General features: G+C 39.3%; 1 protein-coding gene across 4 annotated transcripts in view; it reads right to left on the bottom strand.

Moving 5' to 3' along the window:
- LOC122555180 (prostaglandin F2 receptor negative regulator-like) overlaps positions 1–22,126 on the bottom strand; it is a 131,271-nt gene that overhangs the window by 9,410 nt on the left and 99,735 nt on the right. For all 4 annotated transcript variants that reach the window (XM_043700918.1, XM_043700917.1, XM_043700916.1 and 1 more), the window contains 6 exons: positions 17,374–17,739; positions 15,220–15,642; positions 13,092–13,478; positions 9,222–9,644; positions 8,311–8,724; positions 2,284–2,391 (listed from right to left, as the gene is read on the bottom strand). In XM_043700918.1, the coding sequence (XP_043556853.1) occupies positions 2,284–2,391; positions 8,311–8,724; positions 9,222–9,644; positions 13,092–13,478; positions 15,220–15,642; positions 17,374–17,739 (2,121 nt within the window). The remainder of the gene's footprint in view (positions 1–2,283; positions 2,392–8,310; positions 8,725–9,221; positions 9,645–13,091; positions 13,479–15,219; positions 15,643–17,373; positions 17,740–22,126) is intronic.

Here is a 22,126-nt window from a genome sequence, read left to right as displayed (position 1 = left end):
TATGGTTTGAGACATTTTGCATTAGTAGAAAGTTTAATAACACTTTCAAAATAAAATGTGTGTATTCTGAAAGCTACAAAAAAAATTAAATGAACTTTACCAACTATAGTAATTAACAGGGCTCAAATATTACATAGGGGAGTTTAATTGCTCCTGTGCAAGATGGGATATGGGCCAGGTGCTGGCAGGTGAGACTAGATTGGGTTGGGATATCTGGTCAGCATGGATGGGTTGGACCGAAGGGTCTGTTTCCGTGCTGTACATCTCTATGACTATCAAATCAAAGCCAAAATGCTTTCTGTAAAAATTCCAAATGTCATTGCAGCACCCTATCGATTCCAAAGTAAAAAAGTAGAAGAAGATGATTTGAACACAAGATCTTTAAATGTAATTTCATTCTAGAAAATTTGAGAGGAAAGCTGCTTTAGAAATACGACAGGTGCAACTGCATGCAGCTCACTCTAAAGCAGTAGCTTAAATCACCTTTGTTTCAAAGTTTTACCAGGCGGGGATGGGGTGAATTGTACAGGGAAAAGGCTTAATGTAAATAAATATTTCCATACCCTACTGCACTAGAGTAGGATGCATTAAAACTAGCACACAGTCAAGAAAAATACTTGTTTATTGTAATAAAAATCCCAAAGCATTTCACAGGAGTATTATAAAACAAAATGACTCAGCCATGTCAGCAAATTAAGTCAGTTAAATCAAAAACCCGCCTCCATTACTCAGCTTAAGGAGGGTCGTGAAGGGGAAAAGCAAGGTAGAGACAGAGCGATGAGAGACTTCTAGAATTTGGAGCTTACATTCAACTGAAGGCATGGCCATGAATCATAGACCAATTAAAATCAGTAATGTTCCAACAGCCAGTGTTTAGGACCACAAATACCTTAGAGGATTGTGCAAATTATAGAAAAAAGGGCCAAGCCTGGTTTTCAATATTCATTCCTTTAAAATGAAAGGATCCATTAGATTACTTAGCAAAAACATAACATTTTCCCTGCATTACAGATATTAACCTAAACATAAAATTTAAACCAGGCTGGTAGGGGAGTTTTTTGGGGGGGATTCCCAAGAATAAATAACAGATTTGACCTGCATCCTCCACCATTAAAATCATCCATGTCATATTGGTCGATAACCTTCCAATCATTTGCCAATGAGATCAAATTGCAAAGCAAACATTAAGCAAGCTACATTTTTAATAAACAGATTCCCATTTTTCCCTCCTTTGGAGTTGCAATTCTCTCCAATCACCTCTATTACACCAAAACAAACAACATTTTGAACTGCCCACTGTGCCCTACATTGCCTAGTCAACTTTCTATGAAATCTCAACTATATAGTCTCCTTCCTATCAGAAGGATGTTGTGAAACTTGAAACGATTCAGAAAAGATTTATAAGGACATTGCCAGGGTTGGAGGATTCGAGCTATAGGGAGAGGTTGAATAGGCTGGGGCTGTTTTCCCTGGAGCATCGGAGGCTGAGGGGTGATCTTATAGGAGGTTTATAAAATCAAGAGGGACATGGATAGAGTAAATAGGCAAAGTCTTTTCCCCAGGGTGGGGGAGTCCAGAACTAGAGGGCATAGGTTTAGGGCGAGGGGACCTAAGGGGCAACGTTTTCACAAAGAGGGTGGTGCGCACATGGAATGCTTTGGCAGAGGAAGTGGTGGAGACTAGTACAATTGCAACATTTAAAAGGCATCTGGATGGGTCTATGGAATAGGAAGGAAGGGTGGCAACGTTTTCACAAAGAGGGTGGTGCGCAGATGGAATGCTTTGACAGAGGAAGTGGTGGAGACTAGTACAATTGCAACATTTAAAAAGGCATCTGGATGGGCCTATGAATAGGAAGGAAGGGTTTAGAGGGACATGGGCCAAGTGCTGGCAAATGGGACTAGATTAGGTTAGGATATCTGGTCAGCATGGACGAGTTGGACCAAAAGGTCTGTTTCTGTTCTTTACATCTAGGACTAACAGAGGAACTAAAAAAAAAAGAGAGTCTTGGCTGCTTGGGCCCTGGTTATAGATATGATGGGTCACTTTGCCTGAATAGGGACTCATTTTTCCTTCAATATTCATTGCATCAGAGATATACAGAGAGCAGGAGGAGGAGAGGAGTGAGGCGGAACAAGTGGCAAATTCCAGAGAAACACAGCAGCTGAAATGGAAGTATGCTTGCCTGAAGATTTCAAACATCATCTGCTTGAAACCATGAACCTTCTGGGTACATTCTTAGAAAGTTAGTACAGACCTCCGTGATGGGCCTGCTAAGGTTACCTGAGTTGTTAGGTATGTCCGATAGATCAACAGTGCAAGTCATTTCCATAGTCTCGCCTTGGAATACATGAGGCTTCTCAGATTGTAAAGACACATTAAATTGAGGGGCTGCAAAGCAAGATAAGAGACAAGCAATGGTTTATTTTATTATCCTCAAATTATTTACTGAGTGCAGCTTTAAACTTTGAAATTCCATTCAAAGTACTTGTCTTCCTTCTAACATAGGTCACGACAATAGATGATGGGAGTTGAAATGTTGAAAATCCAATTTTTAACAGAGACTTTCGTGAACTAAAACGTGACTTTTGTTTAAAAAAAAAGATAATTACCTAAAGTAACCATGATCCCCTGGCCTGAGATTGAGACAAGTTTTAATAAACCAATTAGATGCACAAAACCCATCTACACTGAAATTACAAAGTCATCCAAAGACAGTGGAATTTGACTGGGCTAACAAGCACTCAGGAAGCTTGACACCATCCAGGACAACACAGCCTGCTTAACTAACACCTCCACAAGCATTCAATTCCTCCACTATCAATACTCAGTGCACACGCTCTTACTATCTACAGGATGCACTGTAGAAATTCAGCAAAGTGCCTTAGACAGCATTTTCCAAACCCAAACTCACTTCCATCTGGAAGGACAAGAGCACAGATACATGGGAACACCACTTCCCACAAGTTCCCCTCCAAGCCACTCAACATCCCAAATTGGGAATACATTGCCATTCCTTCACGGTCTCTGGTTTGAAATCCTGAAATTCCCTCAAGGTCACTGGGGTCAACTTATGGCATATGGACTGCCGTGGTTCAAGGCAGCAGCTCACCATCACCGTCTCAAGGGCTTGAGACCCAGTTTGAACAGAAGATGAACTCCATTTAAGTAATTTTTTTTTGTTATTCAAAATGGCACCCGGATTGTGACGTAACACTTCTTAATGCCAATGTTGAGTTGCTCATCTGTTAAAGACCATGTTAGTTAACCTGAGAATTTAACTTTCAAAAAAAAAAAGTGTGATTTACAAAGTTACATCCTCAGGTTAACTAACAAGGTCATTCTAACATATGAGAGAGACTCAACAAACAATCAAGGTATTTTTCAATGTATAACTTCAGTTACATCACACTAAACTTTTGCTATAAATTCTGTGGCTTACAACTGTGTACTCCACAACCACCTGATGAAGGAGCAGTGTACGTACCTGGGAAGATAGTGAAATCATTTATAACTAGAGACAAAATAAATGCTGGCTTGGCTAGTGATAACCATATACCATAAATGAACAAATACAAAACAATGACCAAGCCAGCATCAAGAAAATCTTGTTTCAATTTGATTTATTGTAGACACATGTGCCATATATACTCCAGTAATAGTTGATCTAATGTAAAAGTAGACTCCTCCCCCATTTTTGACCAAATAACTTGGAATTTTCCAAGTAGTGTAAAGGTCGACCCTAGTTCTTCACCGATAACAGATCAACATTTATAAGTTAATGTGGCAACTGTCACATCCCACTCTAGCTTTCCAATCTGCTGGTTGTTCCACTCCATTTCTGGTCTTCCTGTCCACTGGCTGTTTGTTCCGCTCCAGGTTTTCATAATTATCATAATTTATTTGGAGTTCAGTTGGGCTTCTGCTAGTGATACAGTATGAATTTTGACGGGCATGAATTTCAGCCCGAGTCGTATCCAAGTAATAGTCGACCCCATAAAATTTAACCTTAAGTAGTAGTAAAGCGAACCGACTATTACTCAAGTATATACCGTACTTAGAGAGAAAAGCTTTGTTTTGCAAGCAATACAGGCAGATCATAGCAAACAAGATTATACAGATCATAGGGTGCTTAGACAAAGTGAGACATACAAGGTTACGGCTGCACAGGAGACATGCAAAGTAAGATCACCACCAGCAAGATCAACATTTGAAGTTGGAGAAATTCATTCAGCAGTCTAACAGCAGGGAAGCAGCTGTTCTTGAACCAGTTGGAGAGTGTTCAATGCTTCCGTATCTCCTGCCTGATGGAAGAGGTTGGGAGAGCGCATTACTGGGTAGCACATATTCTTGATGTTGGCAGCCTTTCTGTGGCAGTGAGAAATGTAGATGGAGTCCATAGATTGGAGGTTGGCTTCCATGATTATCTAGGCCATGTACACAGCCTTGTATGGTTTCTTATGGTCCTGGGAAGAGTAGTGGCTATACCAGGCTGTTATGCACCCAAATAGAAGGCTTTTGATGGTGCATGTGTAGAAGTTGGAGGAGGGTCCTTATGGACATGCTGAATTTCATAAGCCACCTGAGGAAGGGGTGGTGTTGTTGCGCTTTCTTGACCACCATCTACGTGGGAGGTCCAGAACAGATGGTCAGTTATTGTCACTCCTAGGAACTTGACACTCCTCAACTCCACCTCTGCTCCATTGATGTAGATAGAGGAGTGTCCTCCTCCTTTCTTCTTGAAAAGAATGATCAGTTCCTTCGTTTTGTTGACATTGACAATGTTATCATTGCACCATCAAGTCTTCAAACTCTCCCTGTATTCTGACTCATCGTTGTTTGATATCCATCTACCACGGTGGTACTCAGATTATTCAACTACTTCGTACGGACTTGGGCAACAGTGTCATGGGTGTACAGGAGTAAGGTAGGGGGCCGAGCTCACATTTTTTTTGGGGGGGGGTGGCACCAGCTTTGGGGATTATCGTGAAGGAGGGTGCTGTTGTCTGTGGGTCAGGAAGCTGAGGATCCAGTTGCAGAGGGCAGAGCTGAGACCCAGGTTTTTGAGATTAGTCTGGAAGGGATAATGATATTGAAGGTAGAACTGTAATCCACAAGTAGGAGTCTGACATAGGTATTCCTGTTGTCCAGATGTTTCAGGGATGAGCACAGGGCGACAAAACTGCACCTACTGTGGACCGGTTATGTCAGTAGGCAAATTGCAGGGGAGCAAAGCAGTCAGGGAGAATAGGAGTTGATGTGGGCTATAACAAGCCTCTCTAAGCACTGGACAGTAATCATTAAGGCACTTTAAACGTGTTTTCTTTGGTACTGGGATGGTGGTCTTTGGTTTGTAGCAAGGAGAGGCTGAAGAGGTTAGTGAGTACCACTGCCATAAGTTCTGCACAAGTTCTAAGTGCATGGCTGGGGACTCCGTCTGGGTCAGCAGCTTTTCTCGGGTTTAATCAGAGACCAAATCGGATGTCTGCAGCGGGGACAGAGGGAACAGGTGCACCTGGGGCTGTCTGGGCAGGTGATACCATGCCGCTGACTTTCTGTTCAAACTGAAAGCATTTTCAGCACATCAGGGAGGATGTCTCTATTGTGCTCTGCTCCATTTTGTATCCAGTTATGTTGTGTAGGCCTTGCAACAGACCAGTGTACGTATGGTTGGTTTGGGCCTCTAACTAGGTCTGGTACTACCTCTTGGCATCTCTGATGGCTTTGCAGAGGTCAGATCTAGGTTTTCTGTAAAAGTCTGGGTCATGTAATTTGAATGCCATAGTCCTGTTTAATTATAGTCTTCAGTCAACAATGGATTTCCCAATTTAACCAATGTTTCCAATTGGAGAACACGGAATGATTTATTTGGCACTCAGTTTTCTGCATTTGCTAATGAAGTCCGTGACAATGGTGGAATACTTGTCTAGGTTATCCGCTAAGTTTTGAATATGGGCCAGTCCATTGATTCTAAGCAGTCCCATAGAAGCTCTTCCACGTCTCAGACCAGCACTGTGATACTTTGTATAGGATCCCCCTGTTTCAGCTTCTGCTTATAAGCTCACACTAGCATGATAAATTCAGAGATGAAAAGGTTGTCTGGAGAGTAATCAGCCTGAAAAGATGATGGATCTGACACAAATATACAAACTGTCTTACATCAATAGCCACTTGAGCAAAGCAGAGGAAGAGGAAAAGGAAAAGAAAATGAACCAACAAAAGTCTGTCACAATCTCAAAGGAGCATCCGATAAGTACTTAAAAGGAACTTAGGATAATTATTTGCTGAGAATGCAGAATCCATAAAAATGTCACCACTGCTGTAGGGTGCAAGTCAACCATTAAACAAATGGCCTCAGGTTGAAAAAAATCTAACTTCGCAAACAAACACACAAAAACAAAACAACATTCGTCATTATCTAAGTTTGAGCATTAGGAGGCAATAAAATCCCTCTTTCAAGAAAGGCTTGTAATTTGGCCCCTTCATTTTAATCTAATTAAAAATTAAAATGTAAGCAGGACCACCACATTCTAAAGAAAAAAGCATCTTTTGCAGCCAAGGGGTTGTTAAATAGGAAACCAGCTCTACCTTCTGACTTGTTTACATAGTTACATATGACCCATGAACCAAATTAAGAGGGTGCATTTACTGCCAGTGGTCAGCAGCATTGAACATAGGTCAAAGAGTGAAACACTTTTTAAAAACACTTTCTCCCAACCTGTCCTCCACTGAAGGCATTGAACTCTGCTGGCATGCAGTTCGGTTGCCACAGGCTAACCTCCAACTTAATCTTTCAAAATGTCTTTTCTTCATTGGCCAAAAATTTCCAACCAAATTTATGAAGGACACTTTCTGATGCAGTGTTTTTTTTTGAATGGGAATGGACAGCCGGGCGAATTGTGTAAACCTTTACAGCCAAGCCCAAGCACATAGCTAATTCAATCTGAAAACTTCCAGTCCGTACAGCTTGATGTTACAAATGGTTAGTTACGGTATGCCAAGTCAAATGTTCTAAAACATTCTGTACTATTTAGTGCTGATTCAGAATACTTCTATTTCCTCAACTGGGCTGAATTAGATACTCCACAAGGTGAAGAACGAACAATTACATTTGAATCAGTAACAAATTAATTTGAACTCTGTGGTAACCACACGTATTGCAGCTCTAGAATAAAAAAGGAAAACCTGCATCTTTTTAGTGGTGGGAGTTGCAACTTGATTAAAAACAGCATTTCCCTTATTCTGTACTAAATAACATGCCACCAACAATTTCACTGGCAGAATATTCACCTATAAAAGCTAAACTGGGCAGCCACAACTGAAACTATGTGCACTGATGCAGAGATTCTGGAAATAATATAGCGTCTAAAATACCAGTGTAGGGTAAAATTACATTGCCACCTCATGACAACCCAGAAACCTCAAATCACATGTAGTAATAATTATAGTTTTCTGTTAATTATTTCAGGAATCTAGAGTGTGTTTCAAAAACATATCCAGGTTAAAAATTTGACCACAGCAACTGAAGATGCTGATAATACAGGAACTAGATTAGTCATTTACAGATTAAATATTGAGTGCTCAAAAATAAAACTGATGCATGGTCAACAGTTTAAAAACAAATTGCACTGTACTTTTAGCAAATTCACACATTTGCAAAAATCAACTATTCCAATCTAATCTCCATCCCCTCCATTGCCTTTTTATTAAAGTGCTAAAGATTTGTTTAACGAGTTTTGGTCACATTGAAGCTTCATTAGGACTTCGGGGTTAATTTATAATACTTAAAACATTTTCAAAGTTTCAGTGCTGTTAAAATTTTTAACTTGGAAACAAAATTCAAATCTGATGGAACTTGAATTCCCACAATTGAATGCAGGCAAAACAAAAGATAACATCGGCTTCTGAAAACAGATGTAACATTTGGACTGCAAAAGAGATTACAGAGTCTCTGGGGTGTGAACGGGTTCCATTCTTGGGTCTGTTTGCATTTCAATTTTAAGGCAAAATCAGAACACAATGCAGGATAACTTGAAAGGAATCATTCACAAGGACAGGAAGTGTTCATATGTTGGATCTTTTATGAATATTTTAATTACAGGGGTATAATTTTAAGTGTGGACATTCACAAATCAGGGACTCCCTGTGTATGTTTTCTAGGTTGTAAAACATTCAAATCATCCCTGCGTTAGAAAGACTGCTACTTTGGTTTTATACTCAGCAGTCCTCTATTAAACCACATCTGAAAGACACAGCAACTTATCTGCTGAGGATTGTCAATAATTTGATTAAACTAAATTCAGAACTTACCCGCTGTTTTAAAGGTGACAACAACAGTGTTGGATGAATTTGTAACTATTTCAGACCACTGTCCATTTGTATCTGGAGCCCAAGCTTGGACAATACAATAATACGATCCCTCATCGGAAAACTGAGTCCTGTACAGACGGAAACGGAACTCATCACCACCAACTTTTTCCAAAACAACATCTTCTGATCGGTCCTTGTCATCCCATCTCTCCAATTTGACCACCGAGTCCCGAGTCAATGAAATAAGTTTTTTACTGTGTTGTGTGTCCATAAAAGTTGGTTCATTCATTGCTATAGCCACAGAATAATGAGGAACTTCAACATGCTCTGCAGAAACTCTACAGATCATCTCAAAAGTGTTGCCTCGTGTGGATACTGGTTTCTCCTCTATTGCTGTAATACTTAGGCTTGGATCTATGAAAGAAAGGAAATGCTATTAAGTGCAATTAAAAAGATAAGGTCTTCATAATTCTAAACCAGTTGTTATAATCTAAAAGACAATTTATCTGATGTCTAATACACACCAACTTTGGTCACAAATTGTTCCAGAGTGTGCAGAACATTCTGCTTAGTGGAAAAAGAATTTTGACAATTACCACCCATAGTAACCCACACTGCACTCTCCCAATGTCCCACAATTATGAAAAATAAATAAAGGCCAAGAAATTCTGTAGGTGGTGGTAGCATGGAAAAGAATAAATTCACTAGACCCAGCCAATATTAGCCTGTTTAACAACCGAAAGCAACATCTAACAGTTTTATCTTGTCTACATTAGCACTTACAAGTGTTGATCAATTTTAATTTTCTCTCTCTATTTTCAAAGACTTTTATATACACAGCCAAACATCAGACTTTCTAAAAAAAAAAAGAGCAGAGGAGACCTTACAAAAGAACTGTTGAAATATTTTACCTTCGGTTTTCCAGTCAATATCAATGGCAAGTGAAGAGACTTCTTGTTTTTTTAACCATGTGTTACCTCGTTGTTTAATCTGAGCAGTAACATTGCAAAAATACTTTCCTCTATCAGAGGGTAAAGCCTGCTGCATCTGAAACTTGAAAGTATGTAGTTCAGATTTCATAAAAATGATCTCTCCCTTTTCTGCACGCTCAACATATTCATCAAACAACTGTAGTGTCCAATCTGGATCCATTGTTGCTATAGGCACTGTCACTTCAGAAGTTCCAATCAGCTGTTTTGGGCTGACATACCAGGCTACAGTCAGCTTTGTGTCATCTGCATTTTGTAAGTCCAACACCCGGCACTCAAGCTCAGCTGACTCCCCTGAAGAGCTAGGTACCTTGATGGATTTTAACTGAACAGTGTATGTAGGATCTGCAGAAGCAATTAAAATGTAGATTATGAGTTATACACTTTAAAAAAAGTTCAAATGATACAGTTCATTCCACTAATAAGTGATTATATAGGTAACTACTTGAAAAAGTGTTGACAAATTGCAGTTGTATTTTTAAAAATATGTTCATGGGATGTGGGCGTCACTGGCTAAGCCAGCATTTATTGCTGATACTTAAATTTCCAGAAGACAATTAAAAGTCAACCACATTACGGTGGGTCTGGAGTCACATGTAGGCTAGATCTATAGCAAGGATGGTGGTTTCCTTCCCTAAAAAAGGACATTAGTGAACCAAACTGGTTTTTCCAACAATGGATTCGTGGCCATCATTAGACTCTTAATTCCAGTACTTTTTCAACTAAATTCAATTTCCACCATTTGCTATGGTGGGATTCCAATCTGGGTCCCCAGAACATTATCTGGATCACTGGATTAATTTATCATCAGTAAACAGGTTCAGTGTGAAAACTGTGTTAGAAGCACACTCCACTTAGAACAGCATTTTTATATCCAGGTCTGAATCTCCAGACTTGTTTGCAGATTGTTAAAGGGAACTCTTTGCATGCCAGAGTTTCAAAATGTTCCATCAAGATGCAAAGAATTGTGGGAAAAATTAAATTATTTCAAAAGTAACTGAGGAAAACAAAAAACGTGCAACATGGGCCACACTAACCCATGAACAAACAAACTCTGCCACAAGAAAACATTACAACACATTCACACTGAAACTGCAGTTTCAAAATGTAAATGTTGCCTGAACCTGGAGATCCAATGCATGATCAGACACTGGCAGTGATCAGGCAAAAGTGTAGTACAAGTGCAACTGTCCTCAGAGCAAAAAAAACCAGGAACCAAAGATCAGTTAGACTCTCAAACTGTTGGGAACCTACTGGAATCCAAGGTGATTTTTTTTCTCTAAGTGCATTGTTAAAACAGAGAAATCATGTTTCACAAATTTATTAGAACATTTATCAGGATGCAACTAGCAAGGTTGCTAATAGGAGGACCAGTAGTAAAATCGGAGCTTCCAAAAAGCATTCAATACAACGCCAGGAAGAGTTAAGGTAATGCATTGGTTAAGCGGGCAACGATTAGGAATAAAATGGAGAGTTTTCCAGTCAGCAGACTATGACTGTGTAAGGCCACAAGGATCAGTGCCAGGGCCTCAAATATTTCCACTCTATATTGATGATTTAGCAGAACAGACAGCAAAAAAAAATCTAAAGTTTGCTGACAATACAAAGCTAGACTGCAAGGTGGAAACAAAGAGGAAGAGGAGATAATAACTAGATTCAAATGAGTGAGCAACAAGTGCTCCCTTTGATGGGGATGGAATGGAAAATCAGAAGATCGTTAAAAGAGCAGAACTTGCAAATAATATTCACAGGGACTCGGGTGTATTTATGCAAAGATTACAAAGTTGGCACTCAGATACAGCAAGTAATTAGATAAGCAAATAGCTTGCTGGCTTCTGTTTTATTACAACAGTTGCCTTGTATCAAGAAAGCCTTGCTTGTAAAGTTTTATAATTGTATAAGCCTTTGGAGACTACTGCATGCAGTTTTGGTCTCCACATCCACAACAGGACTGCACTGGAGGTAGCCCAGCACGTATTCACTTTGTTGGTTCCTGGAATAACAGGAATATCCTATGACTAGGTTAAATTGGTCCTACATTTGAGAATTTTGAAGAATGACGGTGATCTCTTTGAAACAGTCAAGCTGCTGAAGGGGATAGATACAAAAAAGGTCATTTCCTAGTTGGTAGTTGGGGAATCTATAGAGGAAGAGTACTGTCTCAAGATGGAAGTGAACATCTGGGTTGGAGATGCGAATAAATTTCTTAATTCAAAAGGATTGCAAATCTATGCAATTTCTTGCCTTAAGAATGTATATGTTCCATCTTTGAATATATTTCAGATGAAGACGGACAGATGTTTGGACTCTCCGGGAACCTAGGAATGAGTAGATATTAAAGTTGAGGCCAAAAGTCAGCCTTTATCATATTAAATGTGAAGCAAATTTGAGAGAATGCAAAATGTACTCCTCCTCCTCTTATTTACAGATTTAATGAGTGAGCCTGGAAGGGAAATTTTTATCTTGAAGCCAGTTTAGGTATCAAAAGCCTCAACTTGGAAATGGATTGCAAGGGTTTATTTAAATAAATGGAGGACAAAATGCTTTACCTGAACACAGCAACACTACCAGGTAGAAGCGGGACAAGTGCAGAAGTGGGCTTTTACTGGGATCCTCAGAATCTCTCCCAGCAAACAGCCAAATGAGCTGAGTCAAGGGTGTTTGTGAATGGCTGAAGGTGGAGACGACAGAAGAAAACATTTAATCCACCATCTCAAAAGGAGCACAGGGCTACTGGCTTCCTTCGTAGGCCCTGGCATATTATTCACGTTCTTTGTGGCCCACAATTAAAACAGGGATTTTAAAAACAAGAATCACAGACACGATTGTATGTATTTGCTCCTCATGTTTCTGGCAAGAGTTGACCTAGGCATGAAGCCCAATTTCTAAACATTCCAATGCTGTCAGGAACTCCATGATATAGTCAGAGATCAACATTTTCCATATTTGTTAGGCTCGCATCCATCCTCACATCCTTTAGTTTGAGATGCCACTTTTCAAAAGGGCATTTACTTCTCAATGGTTTTCCCAATACTGGTTTAAAATCAACTTACAACTATCACTAGTCACAAAACAATAGTAAATTTGAGTTAGCCGTACATAAACGCTGTCTCTCCTGCTGCTGCACTGAGACAGGAAGTCAGTGCCGTTGACGCCAATGGGCATATGGAACTGGAGGCGGTACCCATTTTGCCCATAAGCACTGACCTCAATGCACATGGCTGATCACTTATTACTTTGCTCACCACCCCTTGGTACAACCTTCCTGGCTGCACCACTCCCAGTGTCGACATGTCACTAGCCAGCAGACTCTTTGCTTATGGGGAATGATAAACAAGGGAACAGGGAGGCATGGGTAAACAAGATAGCCAGCGAGCAGAGTGGCCAAGTATTGAGGGTTTGGCAAGCAATTCACAATCCCAGAATTTGAATTGACATGAAAAGCTTGGAAAAACCATATTATAAAAGTGTTGCACTTATTAAAAACTTAGCTAATGTCATGTATAGACACAGGTCTTAGATTCCAGAAGGTGCCTAGGGCTTAACTAGCAATGACAGGAGACAAAAACTACATGGGTGGCAAGTGCATTGCCTGCAGTTCCAGCAAAGACAACTTTGTATTAAAAGCTTAAATAGAATATTGTCTACTTTAATACTGTGTCATGTAATATACGTGCCAAGGCAAACAGATAAAATAGAATACAAGACATTCTCTATGGATGTTCTAATTTCATATGTATGGGCTTTAATTAAGTACTCTAGCACTTGTAAAATACTGAAGAATTAAATTACCTAAAATATCAACATCGACACCAATTGGACGGGATGTTCCCTCTGCTGCTTGGTGCCAGCTCTCACTGGTATATGGCACCCAGACCGAGGCTGTACAGTAGTAATATCCACTGTCTGTTTCATCAATTTGTTGCACTCTCAGTCGGTACTCACTGCTACTAATCTTGGTCAATGTGACAAAATCAGTACCGCTCACCACTGCTGCCCGGTTAAAGCTCACTAGGACCTTATCACTTGGAGGATGCATTGCTGCAGATGCGCTGAAATACCAGGAAACTTCAACTGTCAGTGTGTCTTCAACTCCTGTTACGTTGCAGATGAGATCAATTTCATCACCTTTATTCAAGGTGAGTTTCTGGCCGATCGCAGAGACATTTAATGTCTGGGCTGTAATAAACAAGCAACATTGTACTATTTAAATCATAAAATATCAGAATCCCTACTGGGTGGGCAAGTCATTCAGCCATCACATTCACATCAACCCTCCAAAGACCATCCCACCCAGACCCATCCTCAGCCCTCTCCCTATAACCTTACATTTCCCATGGCTAATCCATCTAGCTTGCACATCCCTGGACACTAACCAGTCATCTAACCTACATATCTTTGGACTGCACCTGAAAACTGGAGCATGCAGACACGGGGAGAACGTACAAACTCCACACAGAGTCACTTAAGGGTGGAACTGAACCCAGATCCCTGCCACTGAGAGGCAGCAGTGCTAACCACTGTCGCCATATACTCTTCAGTAAGCCTTCTCGAAAGGAGTATTCTGCTAATGGTTGAAGTTGGAACTTTGCCACCTGTCCTAAGATGGACCATTGAGCTGGGTGACCCAAATTATTATGGTCAAAAAACTAATTGTCTTGTTGGTTGAATAATTTGTTTACATTGTGTAATGGTACTCATTCTTCACATGACCATTTGATTCTGCATGCTTCCTGTGTTCTCACACCCTTCGCTCCTTTCACCACCTATTGAAATCTAAATATCAACATGAGTTGCTGCAAGGTAATTGCTAACCAATGAGGAATTTTTAAGCCATCCTCTCCAACTCCAGTAGTGATTTCTACTATTTTAACCCCCAAACTATTTTTCTTGCTCGTCGACTTAATTCTTTCAGTCTTGTTGTTTCATATATGCAAGGCAAAGAGTAAAAGAATCATGCCCTTCCAACGCTTGCAAGTTCTAAACAACAATTTTAAAACAGCTCTCAAGTCAATGAATTAATATTTATCTTGTGTCATATCTGATAGTATCCCATGCAAAGATTACCAGACCCTTACACTTCCTTAACATGCCTCTGTATAAAACTGCTTAAAATTTTATAATCGACGTTACATTTCACACTTTACATTTTAAACATCTTTCTACATAACACTACATTCTGCTAATTATTTTTTTTTAATTTATATATGCACAACAAAAAACAAACTGGTTTTTGACCCCATACATGGATGTTTTATTCCCTTTGCCTACAACTGGATGTAAAGGTGTAAGCATGTGATTTTTTAAGATTACATCATGTATTGCCCATCCCTCATTGCCCAGAAGGCAGTTTAAAAAAAAAAATCAACCACATAGCTGTATGGAGTCACATGGAGGCCAAGTCAGGCAAGGTTGGCAGATTTTCCTTCCTGAAGGACAACAGCCAATTAGACTTTTAAAAAAAAAAATTGACAGTGGTCACACGGTATCTACTTGTTATTCCAGATTAATGAATTCAAATTTCAACCAACCTGCCATGATTGGATTTGAATGTGTGGCCCCAGAACATTGGGCTAGTAATCCTGATTCCAAGGAGATGAAGTTTACCAAGACATCACTGCCTCCCCCATTAGGGATGATGAATAAGAGTTTAAGCCATGTCAACATGGAGGGAACCCATTAGCTTAATTTTATACTCAATGTAAAAATTAACTTTTGAAGCTGCCAAAGACAAGAATCAATTAAATGGCAATGTTTATGAAACATTCAATGTGAACACTATTTAAATCACACTAACACTAGGTGACTCCATCCAAACCACCCTTAACCCAAGGGAAGGAGGAGGGATCGATCATTCAATAATGTTTGCACGATGATTTAATCAATTCCAAATTTTGGGATTACTTTGAGAATAACATACCCAACTGCTGCACTTCAATCACTGCAATGTCTGTAGTTTTTTCTTGAATCAGTTTCCAGTTGGAGCCATCTTCTTTGACCCATTCTGCTGCCACGCAAGAGTAAACACCCTCATCCTCAGGTCGCAAACTGGTTATGATTAATTTGAAGAGACCATTTGTTTCAAATCCCATTCTAATATCTCCATTCAGATACCTTTCCTTGTACAAATCGCCAGGCTGAATCCAACTGTCTTTAGTGAATGACAGAAGATTCTCACTCTTATTGCTGTTTCCTTTTAACTGCCACGTGACAGAGAGGTGAGTGGAAACAGATGAAGTTGTCCTTGCGACACACTGAAGTTCCAATGGTTTCCCTTCTAAGTAAGTTACAGGCACTGTGCTTCGGGACTTTCTAGGTGATACACTCAGTCCATCTGGGATCACTGTTTGAAGAAAAATGCATCAGGATTTACTAACAAAACCAGACTAAGAAGATACTTGAAAAGAATAGTCAAAGTAGAGCCAAGAGCTTTACTTTAACTCTTACAATAACAATGCCTTATTTCGATACTATTTTCAGTTCTCTTTCCCCCTTCCAACCCCAGTAGTTCGGAAATTTGTTGGCTCAACATAATATGAATGTTGCAGTAAAGGAAAATGGAATTTCTTTATCATTTGAACTTTAATGAAGTGATAGATAGAACACTTTGAAGCAATACGCTCTTTGAAGTGATTCAATTATATGCTAGATTTCATTGAGTATATGACAAAACATTCCAGTTTCATCAACTTAAGACATTTTTAAGTTTGCTTTTTGACAGTGCTCTTTAAATTTACACTTTCTCGTAACCAACTGGATGGCAGTTGAAACTGGTCTTTCTGATTTCTCCCAACCATTTCCCACCTATAATATCTCTGAAAAATGCCACTGTCATCCTAGTGAAACCCTCTATTTTCTCTGGTCAAGCCTGCTTTCTTGAAAGAAGATACCCAAAACACAGACCAGAATATTTGACTTGAAGCCAAACCAAAGATCCATGCAAGTTGAACACTACCTCTATTTTTGTAATTTGTACCCTGCAATGTAGAGACTGGAACACCAAGACTCTATGAGCTCTTTCAAACTTCATTGATTTTATGTTTCTGAACTCATTTACAAAGAACCATTCTACACAGTGAAACTCATTATGGGAAATGGCAGCTTCCCAAGATCTTTACAAGGATATCAGATAGATTGTTTAGCATTTTCAAACTGACAAGTAACAACAAAGCACAGTGTCAGTAACTGTGAAACAACATTACAAGACACAAATACTTAATGATTCATCTAGTTATAACATGAAACCCCCAACTCAACCAATACTTTCTGAAGGAGGCTCTCCCTATCAAAATCATTCTTTAAAACGGGACAACATAATACATCAACTACTCTCCCTTGTCCAGACTACAGCCTATTGAAAAGAAAGTTAATTTCCCTGGACAACATTGGTCAAGTCCCTATCACTACTCAAATCACAAAATCTGCATTTGAACTCTTGTTATTGGATTCTTTGCAGCTTCCACCAATTGCTATTTTGATTAAAAGGACACCAATAATACTGTCCAGAATTAAATCTCAACATATTTGCTACTCTGCAATTGATTGAACATAGACCAGTATGCCAAGGCAACCCATAAATTTGTGCAGGTGTGGAGACAAAATGTAAAATCACAACATTTACAGATACTTTCAAGAGGGGGTCAACTTCAGAATAACAATTAGCAATGGAACCCTTCTTGAGGGGGTAAGGTGGAGGGGGAAGAATAGAGGCCAAGGATTTCCTTTTTCTGATCAGTAACCAGGAACAGCCAAAAAGGCAATATGCATTTGCACATGTACAAATAAAAAGCTATGTTCTGAATAAACTGGAATAATAATAAACAATACTTCCATAGTTGAACATCCTACTCTTGCTTTTGGTTGAGACTTGGAACTTGGCGGAATTAGCAGTCAGCTGCCAGAATTATAACCCATTATCCAGCAGAAAATTTAAGGGGTACAGAAAGAAAAATGTGAAAAATTAATATTTTGCCTCAATATAGTGAGTGTAAATACAAATGCAACCAACTTGTAACCCATGCATCCACCGGAAATGGATTAAAATAGCAGTTAATATATCCTTTGTAAAACCTACCCTGCAAGAACACACTGTCATCATAATTTCCAGAACTATTTTCATCTGTGCTAGGTGTCTGGCACTGATATCTCCCATCATCCTCAAATTTAACGCTTTTGAAGTGCAGCTCAGCAGAGTAGTCATTAACTCTCTCCACCCAAATTTCTTTCTTCTGGATTTTCTCCTTGTATTCAGCATCTGAAAATTCAGGTTCCAACGTGCTGACAATCCTAAAGTGCTTGTTTGCATGGGTCACAGACCAGTCAAAGTTCTGTTCAGCCGGCCCTTGATAATCACTGACGTTACAGGGAATGGTGACTGAAGTTCCAACAATACGGTACAGAGGGCCCAATGGGACTTTCACAACCCGTCCTGAAATCAGTCCTGCAAGAAGAAAAGTACCCAAACATGAAAATGTCTCAATATAGACGGAAAACATCAAGCCAGAGGAGAAATCCCCACATCATTACAAACAAAGTCAATAAGCATGTTTATGCTTGTTTGTAAATATCTTACTAATCTATGGTTTCAACTGATTGAACTATGATTGCTTTAGTTAAATTGGTCATACATGGTGAAAAAGGAGATAATTAGTTCTTAAAAGTCAGATGAAAAGTGTATTTTAAAAGAGTAGTACTTGCTAGCTCTACTGATTTCTTAAAAGTATGATTGATGAAATCACATCTCTTTCCATTGGTCACAATGTTTTAAATTTTGAGCCATCTATTTCTCCATGCAAACCTCAGGCCATAAATGATATCATTGACTAATGCATCAGCTATTAAATGTTGTTATTCGGGAATCCAGACATGAGCAACTGTATTAAGAAAGACATCTGTACTAATGTTTGACCTCAATATTCATTTACATGACATACACGTCTAGATCAGGGCTTACACATGAATAATGACACTATAGAATCAACGATACAGAGAGCCACAATTTGAGTGTGCATTTCAATGTCTGCTATTTGTCAGCCTTTCCCTTTTAATTGCCACAATCCTTTGTGCAAATTGATTTAAGAAACAAGCTCAATATTGCATCAAGGAAACTGGGCACCTGGAGAGAGTGTTTATTTGCATCTCCTTAATCAGGCTGAACAATTGTGAAATTAGCAGTACAAAAACGGAGAAGGAAATTAGAGTGGGTGAATTCAAAGTCAAATAAACCACAGCAGAAAGGGACAGAAATTGTTTTATTTTCTCTCAATTCAAACTTAAAAATAAAAGAACTTCAAATGTGATATTTTCAAAAGTATTCAAAAAATTATATTTAAAGGAATGAGACCTGTAATTAGTTCATTTCTGTGCCAAAGTTGACTGGCAGTGTTTAAGGCTCAGACATCATTAAAAGAATATTTTCAACCCATTAGACTTAACCTTCTCTGGTGAATTTAGTGCACATCCAACACTAATGAAGCAACTTCAAGCTATTTGAAATATTTGAACTGCAAAGCAGACAGACAGCAAAACAAATCGGAGAGCAGAGACCAACATTTTGGACAAGTTTTGAATTTCCACATATACCGGCTCATTCTCTTTACTTGAAGTTGGGTATTACTTTCACATAATTAACAAACTCTGTTAGCATCCATTATCACTTAGCAAATTATGGAACAATTTGTTTTCCCAGAATAGGTAAAAAATTTTAATCACAAAGCCACAGAATAGTTGCTGTTGAGAAAGCAGCTAATTAACCCATCATGTCTGCATCAGCTGTTTTGAGCATTTGACTTGGTGCTAAAGTGTTGGTTTTTCTTTATCACTCTGCACTTGAGGATTTTAACGAATGACAATGCCGTTTTGAATGCCTCAGTTGAATGTACCTCCATCACATTTCCACGCAGGGCATTCCAAACACAATCAATTCACAGATATAGTGAGGTCTGCAAATGCTAAAAAGTCAAGAGTTGAGAAAACGTGGAGCTGGAAAAAGCACAGCAGGTCAAGCAGCATCAGAAGAGGAGGAGAGTCAATGTTTTGGGCAGGACCCTTCCTCAGGACTCATTAATTACTGTATGGGCAAATTGGTTCTTAACTTGCATTTGCTTCTACAGCAACACACAATCTGTCTGATGAAACCCGATCCTTTTACAAGCAGGAACAGTTTCACCATATCGACTCTGCCCAGATCTCTCAATTTTACAAATGTCAACTAAATCTCCCCTAAGCCTTCTCCGCTAAAAAGGAAAACACTGTCAACTCCTTCAACTTTCCCTTCATAACAAAGGTTCTTATCAGTGGGACCATTCTCAATCCAAAGCAATCTCATCCTTTCTGTGTGGCAGCCAGAAATGTACTTCATACTCCAGCTAAGGTCAAACCAGTGTCTTAAGTTCAGCATAACTTTGCTGCTTTTATAGTTTATGCCTCTATTAATGAAGTCTAAAATATTAGATGTTTTAACAACTCTCCACAATTTCTGCCATCTATAATGACTTATTTAAATACACACATGTCTCTGTATTCCTGCTTATCACTTAAAAATACTCACTTTATGCTGTACAATCTCTTCATGTTCTTTGTGCCAAAATATTTCCACATTGAACTTCATCTGTTCACTGCAACTTGACCATTTTGTGAAATTCTGCACTGGCCTCAGTTTACAATGCTTCTAAAGTTTTGATCATCAATAACGTCCTTAGGGAATAAGCTTTTCCAGGCACAAACAGGGGTTTAGGGCCAGTCCTGACAGTAGACAGATATTTTAGGATGTGCTTCCAAGCAGGCTCTCGATCTGCTATCCAAATGCCTAAGGTAATAAACTAGGAACTGGGTAGAAAGAAAGATCAAAAGATCTAACTGACGTTTATTGAACTCACTGAAATGTACAAATACTACATTCACAAGCACATCCATGTCTGGGCTCACATTAAAGTTGTTTGGTTACAAGTAGCAGTATTTTATCAATGTCATATTCAAGGAACCTTAGATCTTTATACTGTAAAAGTCAATTGATAATATAAGCAGCATTTTTCTTAAAAGTTATACTGATATTAACTGCAACATATCTTTTGAAGCTAACATGTACAGCTTGTGTGCAGTGGGCATGTCAATTTCTTCTGAGGATTTCTCTCAGTTGGATTTAAGGTATACTTACAGGGGGAAAAAAAAAGTAGCAGTCACACTACACATGGGAAATTTAAATGGGCAAATACGTCAGGACGTAAGTATCACAGCAAATATAAACCAAACCAGGAGTCATAAACTATGTGGAAACTCAGCCTGCGAGAGAGAGAGAGATCTGACAAGGCAAATTTATAAATTATTCCCATTATATATGATCCAGCTAATACAGCAATTAAATAATCTTCCATTTGAGCTTTTAGTAAAATCACCTCAAGGCAAAGTTAGGGTTGTGGAGTACTCCACTGTACAGACGTGTGCAGCTCCAACAACACTCAAGACAACTGAAAGCATCTAAGACAAAGCATCCTGCTCGACTGGCACCATGCCCCCAAAGATCTCCTTTCTTCACACCACTCAAGGGCAGTGTGTACCATCTACAAACGGCACGTCAGAAATTTACCGAGTCTCCTTAGACAGTACCTTCCAAACCCACAACCACTTCTATTTAGAAGGACAAACGCAGCAATTACATGGGAATACCACCAGCTACAAGTTCCCACTAAGTCACTCACTGTCTTGATTTGGAGTATATATCACAGCTCCTTCAATATTGCAGGGTCAAATCCTGGAAGTCCCTTCTCAATATCATCTACTGAATGAACAAAAAAAAGACACCAAAATAAATCACCACATCGGAGGTCTCAAAATAACTAACTTTCAGATATGATCAGCTGCACCCTTCATGAAATGGAAATGGCAATGGCCTATTCCACAATTAAGCTTTGTTCATGCCCCTACATAAAAACTGGTTTATTGAAGCAAATGGCATGAAACCAGGAGAATCTGACTAAGCATGAACACTGCCCTTCTCATGAGGAACTGACATTAATGTTTATGAATTAAGCAGGAGTCACTTCAAAGAGGAGTTTAGTAACAAATAAATAGATAAAAGTGAGGGAGCTAGAATCTGCAATCATTTTGCAAAACTTGAGTAATTTAACATCAACAAGATACTTGACTAATTCACCCATTGACTTCAGTTCTTTCATACTTTGCACATACCCCAATTATAATATGTTTGTGGGGATTGAAGGATAATGTTTATATCAATGTTTGTATCTTCATGGTGCATTTCGAATCTAGATATTGGTGCAATCACCCTCCATCTTAAAGGAAATGCAGTCAGAAGGAATGGGTGACCGGTAAGAATAAGCCTGGCAGGTAGAGAGTCAGGAAAGCTCCAGAACAGATTTGGGCGCTTCGGAACATGAACGTGATGGCTCTCTGGAGAGTTCGGGAGTAGAAAACAGAGGGAGAAAACTGATGGGGGAGATTTAATAGTGAAGGGTACAGACAGGCATTTCTGCAGCTCCAGGCATGACTTCAGGATGGTATGTTGCTTTCCTAGAGACAGGGTCAGGTATGTCACTAAGCAGCTGCAGGGCATTCTGAACAGGGTGGGTGAAAAGTCAGATCGTGGTTCATATTGGGACCAACAATATAAGGGATGGGTTGTCACAAGAATTTAGGGAGGTTGGTAGCAGATTAAAAAACAGGACCTCAAAAGTAACCTCTGGATTACTCCCAGTGCCACCTGCTCGTCAGGAGAGGAATAGGTGGTTATAACAAATGAATGCATAGTTGAAGAGTTGCAGCAAAAGGCAGGGTTTTAGATTCCGGGATCACTGGATTCAGTTCTGGGG

Source organism: Chiloscyllium plagiosum, chromosome 12 (assembly GCF_004010195.1).
Source record: "Chiloscyllium plagiosum isolate BGI_BamShark_2017 chromosome 12, ASM401019v2, whole genome shotgun sequence".
In the NCBI taxonomy this organism is placed as follows: domain Eukaryota; kingdom Metazoa; phylum Chordata; class Chondrichthyes; order Orectolobiformes; family Hemiscylliidae; genus Chiloscyllium; species Chiloscyllium plagiosum.
The sequence above is the reverse complement of the archived record's forward strand: the minus strand, read 5'-3'. Positions and strand labels throughout refer to the sequence as shown.